The 12,570-nt window shown below is 39.0% G+C and overlaps 1 protein-coding gene across 7 annotated transcripts in view; it reads right to left on the bottom strand.

Annotated features, from left to right (window-relative positions):
• The window catches only part of NAXD (NAD(P)HX dehydratase), an 88,025-nt gene that overhangs the window by 10,701 nt on the left and 64,754 nt on the right, over nucleotides 1–12,570 (bottom strand). For 5 of the 7 annotated variants that reach the window (XM_049834674.1, XM_049834673.1, XM_049834670.1 and 2 more), the window contains 3 exons: nucleotides 3,959–4,009; nucleotides 3,773–3,877; nucleotides 3,258–3,378 (listed from right to left, as the gene is read on the bottom strand). In XM_049834674.1, coding sequence (XP_049690631.1) covers nucleotides 3,258–3,378; nucleotides 3,773–3,877; nucleotides 3,959–4,009 — 277 coding nt within the window. Of the gene's footprint in view, nucleotides 1–60; nucleotides 179–3,257; nucleotides 3,379–3,772; nucleotides 3,878–3,958; nucleotides 4,010–12,570 lie in introns of all 7 variants that reach the window. The other 2 variants (XR_007510233.1, XR_007510234.1) reach the window with 1 other exon arrangement.

The following is a 12,570-nucleotide window of genomic DNA, read 5'->3' as shown; positions in this document are numbered from 1 at the left end:
AAAGAATAATAAAAAGAAAACCTTAGAGAGCTGTGCCATAGTGAATAAAAGCTGACTTACCTTGTACCCACAGGCTGAGTACTCATTCCTACCCTGGTCAGTGATGGCACTGATATCACCTACCAAGAGCATGGTGAAGCTCATCTTTGTAGCAGGGAATCAACAACTGTAGACCAAGCTATAATGTGAAATTGCAAAAGGAAAGAGAAAAAGAGTATATAAAACTTAATTTAAAATCTTGGTGATTACGTTTACAGGGCAGTTGGCAGCTCCTAACTGAAATGGAGACAAATTTTAGGAAAACCTCCTTTATAGTGGAGGACTGCTACTGATTTCACAGAGGCTATGTATGTGATTCAGTACTGATTTTAAGGCCATAAGGAAGCACCTGCATCACCTAATCTGATCTGTAAAAACAAACCTCAGAGGTGTCCTGACACTTCACAGTTTGGCAAGCTATCAAAGTTTTAGGCTTGTTATTGTCATAGCTAATTTCTTTGTCTGTTAACAAAATCTGCCTTACTTTTAATCTGAATTTATTAAGCTTCAGCTTCCAATCAAAGTTTATTGTGCCTGTCTGCTTAGATTACAGAGCTACCTGCTGACAGTAATCCTTCACCAACACCTGTACTTCCAGCTCACTATCAAATCACCTGATAATCTTTTTTGTTTTCAACTCAAAGTGAATTGTCTACTGAATTTCCTATAGACTCATGAATAAAAGTACTGTGAAAATAACCACTACAATCACTCTAAGCTATATTCACCAAGCCAGTCTTCCCTGCTGCAAAATTCAGCATCCTCAAAAAGCCTTTCTTCCACAACAGCCAAGCACAGAACACTAAAGCTACATAGTTAAGTTTGCAATTTCTGGTCTTCCTGGAGAGCATTGAGACTTACTTGGTTTTTTTGTTTTGGTTTTTTTTCAGAAAGCACGCGTGCAGGATATTCCCAAAGGAGAAAGTTTGAAAATGATATATGGAAACTACAGCTAAGCACATAAGCTCAAGCAGGAAATGCCTGAAAATAGGTACGGCTTAAGAACTACAAACGGATGATGATATGAAAAATAAAAGGCAAGAGGAATACACAGATCTTTTCATAATATTTGATTGTGCTCAGAGGACATTGGCCTGATCCAATGATCTGGATTTCCCTCACACTGGCATCATGATGTATGTTGTCTTAGCTGAAAAAAAATGACATCAGATCAAAAGAACAGACAGATGAAAAAGAAGTTAAGAGCGAAAAACCTGGGAGAGAATTCAAGGTCAGTGACATGACATGTTCTGTGTTGTGGCAAAGAGCAGACAGTAGAATCTCCTTTCTCAATGTAATTTTGTATTTGAGAAGCTTTTAAAAAAATGACTGACAGTAACTCCCAAACCCAAAGAACATTCTCGTTAAAGGAAGCTGAAGTCTATAGTTTCTGCAAAATTCTCAGGAACCTTCTTGCAAGCAATACAAACCCTAAAAACAGTGTTTGTAACAGACATTATAACCTGTATTAAACCTGACAATTGCTTTCTTACAGCTCAGCAATGCTGCCTGTAATGTCTGTAATCCAGGAGACAAAAAGCATCAGTGATAGAACCAAGGTAAGAACAAGAAAGCAGCCTACAGCTGGACATCAAACAACTGCTATAAAGGCATAGAACTGTTTTTATTTCAAATCAAAAAGCCACTTAACTAAGAGAAAAGAAGAATTTTAAGAGAAAAAAAATATCAGAACACAACAGAGACAAAGAGCAAGGTGGGGAAAAAAAATAAAAACAACGAAAAGCCCCAAAAGCACACAAGACATACACCAAACTTGTGCCACACCTGAACATTCAAAACTGAAATTGAAAGAGTTTCAGTTGTTTCCTGTTTTTTTGAATCCTGCATGACAAGAGGCAATGGAGACAGAGTGTCCCCTCTCTCCAGCAATGGTGGGGGTACACTTCTCTCAAGAGTAACAGCTCAAAAGGAGAACAGAGATATACTAGGTAAAGTGCTCAATCTAAAGTGCTCACCCAGTTTTCCTGACATTCATTAAAAAAGCAACAATCCTGCACAAAAGGAACACTGTTGACATAAAAACAGAGGAAGAAGATACACTACAGTACTCTAAAGCTCTCTAGAGATCCTGGAGCCAGGATATTTTATCCTCTGGCAGAGTTCATCCTCCCTTAAGCCTGGCCTGACTGTCCAAGGTTACAGATCAAGTCTGCTGTGGGTGCAAATAGGACAGCAGACTTCACGCAGGGCAACTTGGGTGCTATATGACCAAAGACCTTCACACATAGGCGTAACTATACTGCTTCCAGATCCCAGCTTGCTTCACAGTCTGCTATAGTATCTGTACTAATGGGGGTATGTGGAAGGTGGCTCTGCACAAACTACTTGTCATATTACATCTGTTTTTCTGTTATAAAAGACTCCCATGGCTCCCAATAATGAAAAATTGACTGTATATACAAAACGGTTCTGAAGCGGCATAAACATTTATCAGAGATTAGCATTTCAAGTAATTAGGAGTGGAGCTGCTGCTTGTTATGTATGCGAAATAAGACTATGTAGTCAAAATGCAACGAAGGCACTCATGAATTAATTTTATACTGATCACAGTAAATGATCAGTATAAAAAGCATCAGACATGCAGCTAATTTTATTAAGTACACATTAACCATGTTAGTAAGTGACTGTTTTAAAAAGTTGTAATGGCAATCTACAGTTAATTTTTTTTTTTTTTTTTAAACTGTCAGGGCTAATGTACAAGTCATATACGTACATGCTAATCTACAGCCCCATGGCAGATAGTATCAAGGAACTGAGCAACTCATGAACCTCAAGATGTCTTCATTTTTCACACACACCAATATATGGTGAAACAACAATATTACTCTGCATAACCACAGTGACATCTGCACTTATAAATACCATCTCAGCTAAGGATTTTAAAACAGTTCACAAAGATTAAAAAATTAATTTCTCAATACCTGCGTAATGTAAAACGTAAGTTATAGCCAATTAAATGAGAAATAAAATTAGCAACTTTTTTCAGCAAATAAATTAAGTTGCACTCTTTTAAAAATATCCATTTACACAAATCATCTAAAAGTGATCTGCAAAGACAGCCATCCCTCCCCTTAAATCTTCAGGGGAATACAGTCAACCAATTACCATATAGTCCAACCACTGGACTACGACCGAAAGCAAACAAAACAAAACAAAACAAAATATTCACACTGCTAAAAGCAAAAGGCTTCACTTACCTTTCTCTCCATCTGAAATAAGATCTCTTTCTCCCTTTTGAACAATTGTCAAATTCCCCATGGCTTGGCTGAGTCTTAATACACATCCATGATGATCACTACTGTCTACGGGGTCTCTAAGCTACAACACAAGAATTCCATACACAGTACATATTTTACTACTAGAACAACATATTCTAACACATGCTACTTCAGCATATGTATGGGGACAAAAAAAAAGAAAAAAAAAAAAGAAAAAAAAAGAAAAAAGCATCATCATCAGTCTTCCTAGATGTTTTTTCTATACCCACTGCAGTGCCAAAAAATGCATAAGAAAGGGTCTTCTTTAAAAAAGAGCTCTGTTTAAGAATAGGCATTGTTGTGGCAATTATCCCACGAAATAAAAACCCAGAGAATGCTTGTCTTGCATATAAGAAACAGCACATAATGTTTAAGCCAGTAATAAGTTGTTTGTTTCTAAAGACTAAAAGACTAAACTTGCGTGTACTCAAATATCAAAAAGGAAAACGGCTCACCATGGCTTCATACAGTCTACTAAACTCCATGTAGTTTGGAGTAAGAATAGCTCGCTGGTAGCCTTGAATAAGAGAAGGCTGCTGGGAAATGAGCCACAGTCCATCCTGAAAAAAACCAGCAAGAAGAACATTTACTGAATAGATTCTTGAATGTCAAACCACTGACTGAATCAAGAAAATACTTACAGCATCAATAACGATAGGAATTCCTTTCACTTTTGATTTTTCTATAATACCCTGCAAAAAATGCAGATAACTTTAAGATGCTTGCTAATTTAAACCTCATAAGATCCAAACCAAATTCATACAATCAATCTGGTGATATAAGTAGTTTTTACAAAGTAAGACAGAAAAAAATCTGTTATATTCTGCAAACTAATGTAAGATGTTTTCATATCAACTGGTAATTTTACAATTACATTGTTCTCTCCCTGGTTCAAGAATAAGCAGTGTCAACAGGGTTTCCATAACTGACTCCTTGGTGTTGATTATGCAAACAAGCAAGCAATCTCACTCACTCTTGCTGCTGTAGGAGGCACGCAATGCCAACAAAAGTCACACATAGTAAACATACAACTCCAGTTAAAAAACAAAAAAAAGAAAAATCCAAATGAGTATTTCCATGATAGAAATCTACCAATAATTGTAATACTAATTTTAGTTGCTTTTCTGATGATAAACTCAAATACTGCAATGGGGCTACATACAAACAAACATCCCGAGACAAGCAGTACGTAAGATGTCATTTCACTCATAGTCCTGGAGGTTTTAATACCTTCAAAGCAAAATCAAGGTGGCCGAGACACCAGACCATTTGCAAAAGTGTTTTTTCAGCAAGCAGTATCTAGCAGACTGCCTGCCCTTGTTCTCTCTCCTAAGTGAGCAGTGGCAACGACTGATACTCAAGCTTTTTTCATGAGCAATGGCTGACAGTCAAGTTTTTTGAATGTCACTAACTCATCCTTGAAGCTGGAGAGTTTATCTTTTTCCTGTATAAGATAACAGAGGATGGTATCTATCCTAAAGTCTAATTATTTTTGAACATTGTTAAGCTCTTCAGATTAGCTATCATATGGCACTGAGCTCCACATGTTAGCAAGACATTATATAAGGAATAAGGCAGCAGTTTTTAATTAATGCTCAGGGTATTAAATGTCCCTCTGTTCTTGTATTGTGGTCAAAATAAACACCGCCCACCTTGCTTCCTGTAAATTATTAATTATGGAATATACATATCCTCACAAACTCATTCCTACCTGATTCTGATTTTTCCAATACCAGTAGCAATCTTTCCCTTCTATTTTTAATGGATGACCAGAATTTAGCAGTGTGCTTCAACTCAACACTACTTTTGTTTGTTTGGGCACTGCCTGCATGTTGGAAGCATGAGACTGAAACACTACCCACTGCTCCAAGCCCGAGGACTTGTCTCAACACACAGCTGCAGCTACATTAGAAGCTACTACAGAATAAAAACCTTTCCGTGACATACACATGCTTGCACAGCTCTCGGCTTGGGCTGTGTGTCTGCCAGGTGCCCACCCTCCTTGGGATCCCAAGGGAACACCACACGTCTTCTCTTATATTCAGTTATTTAAATAATTTCAAACCAATCACAAGTTTTATACAACTCATATCACTCAGCTACTGCTAAAGTATTCAAATTTTTGAATAAGTTTATTTAACAGCTATGCAAGGATGGAATCTTACAACATACCTAGAATGAGCTGTGGCATAATGAAAACCAGAGAGCCTTACTTTCAAAGCTTTTAAGAAATTTATGAGACAAAGTAATTCTTTTATTCATTAATGTAAATCTGCACAGATGTGCACAGCTCAGTTTTCCTTCACAGAAGCTGTACTGCTTTGCCCCTGCTGTGTTAAGTTCATTAACAATTATGTTTAATTTGACTCACTTGGTTATAATAAAATAAGGCTGTGGATCTAGCAACCAGGTTTATGGTTTGCGGTATTTTTTCTGTATAAACCAATGTTATACATCCAACAGTCTGATTATTTTGAACCATACTAAGCTCTTCCGATTAGGTTATCATTTGGCACTGAGCCCCAGAAGTTAGCAAAGATATCATGTAAGAAAGCGTTCACATCATCCTCCCCCAATTTTTGAAGATGCAAATAACATTTACTGGAACCTCATTTGCTAACTGGTTTCAGTTAGAGTATTTTTGAACATTAGCAGCTTTACCAAACTCCTTCAGTACACTTAAAGTGATTACTGCTCCACTTCCCACTAATATGAATCACCAGTTTATTCTAGTATGTCAACTTTAGTAAGCCAGTCTTTCATGACACTTCATTTTTTAAAACCGAAAAAGATTTCCCCTGCAGACTCCATAAGGAAGCCTGAAGGAAGACATCAGATCTCAGAAGTCCTTATCCTTCCAAACTATTCTCTTAAATGCATTATGAGCAATCCAGGGAACTAATTTTGCCAAAGTTCTGTTCCCGATACAGTTAAGGTTTGGCTGTTGCTGTTATTGTGTGGCCCCTTGTCATGTTTCCTCATAATTGTCATCTTGACTGCTGGTTAGAATCTATCTTTTTGTCTCTATATATGTAACAACAGGCTAAATAAGGAATTCTGAAGATCCATTGTCCACCAAAAGAATGTAAGGAAAAAAAAAAAAAAGGTGAAAGTTACAAAGTATGAAAGTATACGTACAGATAAATAGCTTCTGGAAGGCTGGGTCACTGTTACACTCCAGAGAAATAAGGCATTTCTTCCTAATAATGTTTTGAGTTCCTACCTCTCCAGCACGTCCTCCACAATCCTGAGACATTTGGCCTCTGAAGAGAAATTTCATCTTGCTAAGTAAAACCTACTGGCCAAGCAACTTTTATTGTATACCAAGTCTCTGAGGGATCAGTTTCTAATCTAAGATACGGAGTGATCTTTGCTTTTTCTTTCTCTCCTTATATAACAAATTATCAGGGGATACGAAGTCCTTTGTCTTATGTAGAAAGCTCATTTTTGTATTTTAAAAAAGAGAAACCCAAACAAAAAACTACCCTAATTATTTTCCCTTCCTCTTTCTTCTTTAAACCCAGACAGAAAATGCTTGGAGACTGACAAGGAACCTCAAGGAGGGAGTTCTGGGGAGGAAGGGGGTAATCTGGCAACCGTAATAAAGCAGTAACAGAGATATGAGAACCCCCTGTAAGACAGCCACCCGTTTGAAGGACACAACATTCATTGTAGAACCTCTGTTTCCTATTGACTGTGGACAGGACAAATCTCACCTGCTGCCATTCAAAGGCCAAACGGCTCACCACTGGAGAGCAATTCATCCCCTGCAGCTTAGACACTGCGTTTAGGGTGGGATGAATCACCAACAGACATACCTGTCTCTCCCCAGGTATCACAGAGGGAGCAGAGACACTTTACTGCTTTAGACATCAAGAATTAGGGGAGATGAAGCCCACTTTTAAACACACTTTCACTGCAGATACTGTATATAAAACAAAACAAAACACAAAAATACTTGCATAAGAGGTATTTACAGCAATAATGGCAACATCCTCTATGCAGAGTATTTTGTTCCTGGAAGCAAAAATCAAATTTTCCGCTGAATCTGTATCTTGACATTTGGCATGGATTTTCCTGGTTAATACTTGTAAGTATATAGAAGAACCTCCACTGCTAATTGCAGAATTATTACAGCTCAGACTAACTCTACTTTCACACCAAAACCTATTTAACCGTTTCAGATAGGACTATGTATGAGGAGGAACCATCTGTTCAGTTTTATCTCATGTAACAATTACTTACATGGGAAAGGATTTAGAAGAGAACATTGCCAATTAAAAATACTACGAAATGTTACTAAGACCAGACCTGAAATCCAAACACCAGTCTCAGAAGTGAACAGCAACACATACAGGTATCAATGATAAGCCCAAGACATCACCCTTTCCCTTCAAACAGCATTTTGAATATTAAGATTTTGGAGATTCTAGCTCCAAGATATCCCAGTGGGCTATCTTTCTGTGCACAGAATATATTATACTACAACAGTGGTGGTTCAGCTTGGGGCAGACCAAGGCAGGAGCACTTCCTTCACTCGATCCCTAAGCACTTGAGGACAACCAGAAATGAAGGACTGGACTCAAAGGGCAACCTTGGCACTAGTCATAAAGCAGAGAGGACAATGAGGAAGAGGAGAGTGACATGCTACTGTCCTCCAACCTCATCACCTACAGCCACACTGGTTAGCTAAGATGTCAAAGACTGAATTTGGATCCTTCCTCTGCAATATTCACGAGGCCCAAATTTTAGTCTCCTACCTTTCATGTAGAGAGTCCTAATAATGGGGGTTTGGGCAGCCTGTTGCTAGAGAAATCCTGCTTTTTATCAGTTGGCTGAACACTTGGTGGCTCTGAAACAGTGATCCTGCAGCACACAACATTTGGATGAGAAAAGGGAAACAGGTTCCAGCCCATGATTAAAATCAGTGATGATGAACTGTACTACAAGACTGCAGGACTCATGCTAGAACAAATCTGTAACAAGAGTTTCCACTCCTGATAATTGAAGACCAAAGTATAAGTTTCTACCCCAATTAAGCGAAAGAGGAAACGACGTGGGATTCAAACATCCCATGAAGGTGCTGTATGGGACAACCTCCCACACAGTTATCATTTGTTAGCAGTAGCAAATACTTGACATTTAGGAATGCCCAAAATAGTATTTCAGTGCTTGCAGGTTTTGGTGGAGGTGGTTGAGGGAAGGAGAGCCAGAGGGGGTGACATTAACCTGAATCTACTCCCACTCTACTCTTGAAATACACAATTTCCTGAAAAATCTTTGTTCTCTGACTGGGTATCCAAGACTTGTATACAAGCAACCTACTCAATAAGAACTGAGAAAGAAGTTGGGCCACAGTAGAAACCAGTGTTCTATCTAGGTGAAGGCAACCCTTTGCTGTAATTAGAAAAATCTGGCCCAACGTTCACATGGGAATTTTAAAATAGATTTCCCCAAACCAAATTCCAATATTTTGGGGGAAAAAAAAACCCAAACCAAACAAAAAAAAAAAAACCCCAAACCAAAACCCAAACCACAAAACCCCCAACACGCTGAAACCAGAACACCACACACATGGAATCAGACTCATTCAGGTTGGAAAGGACCGCGGGAGGAAGAAGCTTGAAGGAACGAATGGACAGGCTACTGCTGAAAGAGGGCACAGTAATGCAGAACAGCATGATACGATATATCCATTTGATAGCCTGCGGCTGTGCTATGAAACACAAGATTCACCTGCACTACACTAACACGGGCATCCAGGACCCTTGAACACTTCCACAAGTATTATGGACAAAGGGAACAGGCTGAGATGAACCAGTGCAAGACACTGGCTGCAAAGAACAGCTAAAGAGGGGAATGGGGGGAACATGTACGGGTGGGAACAAACTGCTATGGAGCCCCTAAGTCCCATCACAGGATAGCTAATCAGCCATGGAAGCCTTCACAGAGCAGCCACCCTGAGGCACCAGAGGCAGACAGCAGGTGGTGCACGCATCTGAGCACCCACAGCCTCTTGCAAAACTCTACAGTCAGCCTGGACTTCTCTGCCCAAGTCCACCAGCCAGCAATAACACACATACCCTATTTACTCTGCCTGCATACCACAGCACTCAAGCCCATTCTCCATGGCTCCTCAGAGAAGACAATTATGTACAGTTTTGCCCACACTTGACTCAGATACACTTCTCAGCTTTTTTAGTTAGATGTGGATTGGCAGCAGAATGCCTGCAATGACGTTTAATATATTATTAGTTGTATTGCTACTTGTGTTTTTCTTGATGAACTCATTTAGTTACACAATAACTTTGGCATTCAGTGTTTGCAAAGGGAACAATCAGGAAATTAGAGCCTGTGGTTTTAATAAAAGATTGAATTTTAATGAAATAAACAGAAAACCACAATAGCAGCATATATAAAGCAACATCTTACCACAACAGTAATTAATTTTCACTATGGATGCATCACGTGGTCATCTTTCTACCTTGCAAAGGAAAGATACTGCAGGCAAAGTTTCCTTTACTGATACCGGCAATGAACACTGCATTTCCTAGGTCCCTTCAAGAGACATGTCTTGGCCTACTCTTGGCAAAATTTCTTACCCCTGTGCTCAAAAAGAAGTTCAAGCTTCAGCATGCCCTAATAATGGATAGCATTGACCACAAGGACATCCAAACATTTTAGGAAGCAGTATAACCTTGCCTTCAGCCCACTGAAAGTGCACTCTACTGCAACCTGCAAATGCCAAGTTTGTAATTACATACCCTGGTTTGGTAGAGACATGCAAATGTGCATAACCTGGTACTGGTTACGTCTCATACAACCTTAAATAATCAAAAAGGAGTGGCAGCCCCTTTTACAAAGAACCCCCTACTGAAAGCTGCTGTCAGAAACTGCTTTTGAAATGCCATCTACAATTGCTCGTACTTTCCACGTGGATGCTGCTCGCATCCAACAATCCTGAATCCATGCTTTTGTCTGGAACAGAGATAAAAGGGAAAAAATAGCCAAAATTTCCCTCTAAATGCTGCAGCTGGAAGCATTTCTGCAGAACCCCTTCCCCAAGGTGCCCGGGAGGAACAAATAAGTTCCACCCCAACACACCGCAAATCAATTCCTACAAATAGGCACTGAAAGCCCTAGGAAGCATTTCTGCATTCCTTGCTTCAAGTCTGGATAAATGCAGAGTTAGCAGGGACTCAGCTGCAATAGAGGTCAGGATGCAGCTCTGTGGCAGAGATGCTTGGAAAATAGGCTCAGCAAGCAGAAGTCTGTAATCTTGCACAGCTAGAGGTAGGCAAATATCCCAAGCACAGGCTGTGTTCAAGGCTACAGTCAGGGCTGGCGGGGGGGAGAAGCTTCCCTAAATATATTCTATTTGATACAGGAGGCTTCGAAAAATGTTAAAAATGGAGTTCCACTGTTTGAGATTCTTCACACTGGAGCCATATTTTCACTAACTGGTTTTGTGGGGTTTTTTTATTTATTCACTGGTAGAAACACGCAGTTAACTCTGAAACCGCTTTCATTAGTTCCCACAAACTAATCTGATCCAAGAACTCATCCTCCTTTCAAAACTCGGCAATGTCAATCAAAACTTCTTTTTGTGGACAAGATTTATATAATCATCTTTAACTAGCCTAATTGCCCGACTTCTACTTTATACATTCCTGTATGCAGAACTATCACTAGCTCATAATCACTCCACTAAGGTCTCAAATCTCGCATAAGAAATGACCACCACTCGTCCTACTTGAATGAATAGTCATGTAACAGAGATGAATATCCTTTCTGTGAAACAAATAGCTTCTTATCTCATAGCTTATGCTCCATCCAATTTAACTGGGTCTTTTGTCTTTTAACTGTAGTAGCACATGCTAGGCCGTTTTCCAAAACAGATTTTCAGGTGCACAGGAAAATACTTCATTTAAGCCAGGCAGAGGGTGATAAGGACTCTTTAGAGTACCCCACTACATCTTCAAGTTCATTAAGTGTTTTGGGAAATTTTAAAAGCTGTTGTTAAAACTAACAAATTTGAAGATGCTGTAGATGGCAGCTAAGCAAAACTCTTCTGTTCTACGTTAAAAAAAAAAAAAAAGACGTGAGAATGATCCACTTGTAGATTCCTTCTTTGAATTCGAAGTAGATCACTTGCTATCAAACTTGGAGGAAAACTGCAGCTAACAGTTTCTTAATATCTGCCCCGATCATACGCTGAATTCTTAAAGTGACATAATCGAAAGTAATGCCTGAACATAAGGAACACAACAAAGCAAAAGCCTCTGAAATACTGTCCTAGTTATGCAAAAAACCAGAGCATTCCTTTTTCGCTATCTCCTCCCAAATTCACAATTAACCAGACACCTCTTAAGAAGCTACATTAATACACTTCCATCCCTAAACACATCCAAATCCAGTTTAAGCAATGACCTTGTTTACTCCAATCCAGAGTAAAAAATCTACATCGGAATAAAGGCAGGCACCAAGTTTTCTCATGCTGTCTCATCCACTGAGTGTTTGCACTCACAGTGCAAACTCTACAAGGTTTCCAATTTACAGTTGATTATGTTAATGTTAGATTTGGCTTACGATATTCATGGTCAGCTGTTGGCATTTTGTCTTAAAATAAAACAAATAAACATAAACTTAAAATGAACTCTGGAATTTATCACTGCCAATTCCTTTTTAGGGTTTCTAGCTGAATGATGCTCAGAAAAGAGTTGAAAAGGTATCCAATTCCAGCATTTTGCTTACAAATGCTTTTAAGTATCAAAATCAAGTTAAACAACAATAAAAGCCTACACACAGAAAGCAAATAAACATCCCACTTCACTGTGAATGACTTTCACCAAGATCTATTGCATATATTAGAAAATAAATTCTGCTTGCAAGCTGCATAAACCTGTATTTAAGGTTCTGTTAGCGTATTTTCAAACACTGTTTTTCTAATCAAGACATTTGCGAGGAAGCCACGGAATACCAATAGTTCTTAGCACAAGCAGCAATAGCTCTTAGCACAACCAAGAGCATCTCTCTGCCTTGAGCTGGCATTCCCAAGCTTTATCTGCACCAGCACCACCATCACAGAGCAAGAACTGCATCCTATCCCAGCAACTGCCTCATCTTAGGTGAAGATATCCACAAGTTCTGACTCTCATCGGGCTGTTTGGGAGCAAGAAGTTTGGCTAGTAAGAGAGCAGTTTTCAACGAGGTTTGGCTAGTAAGAGAGTAGTTTTTTCACTGGATACTACTT

This window comes from Accipiter gentilis, chromosome 31 (genome assembly GCF_929443795.1).
Source record: "Accipiter gentilis chromosome 31, bAccGen1.1, whole genome shotgun sequence".
In the NCBI taxonomy this organism is placed as follows: Eukaryota; Metazoa; Chordata; class Aves; order Accipitriformes; family Accipitridae; genus Astur; species Astur gentilis.
The sequence above is the reverse complement of the archived record's forward strand: the minus strand, read 5'-3'. Positions and strand labels throughout refer to the sequence as shown.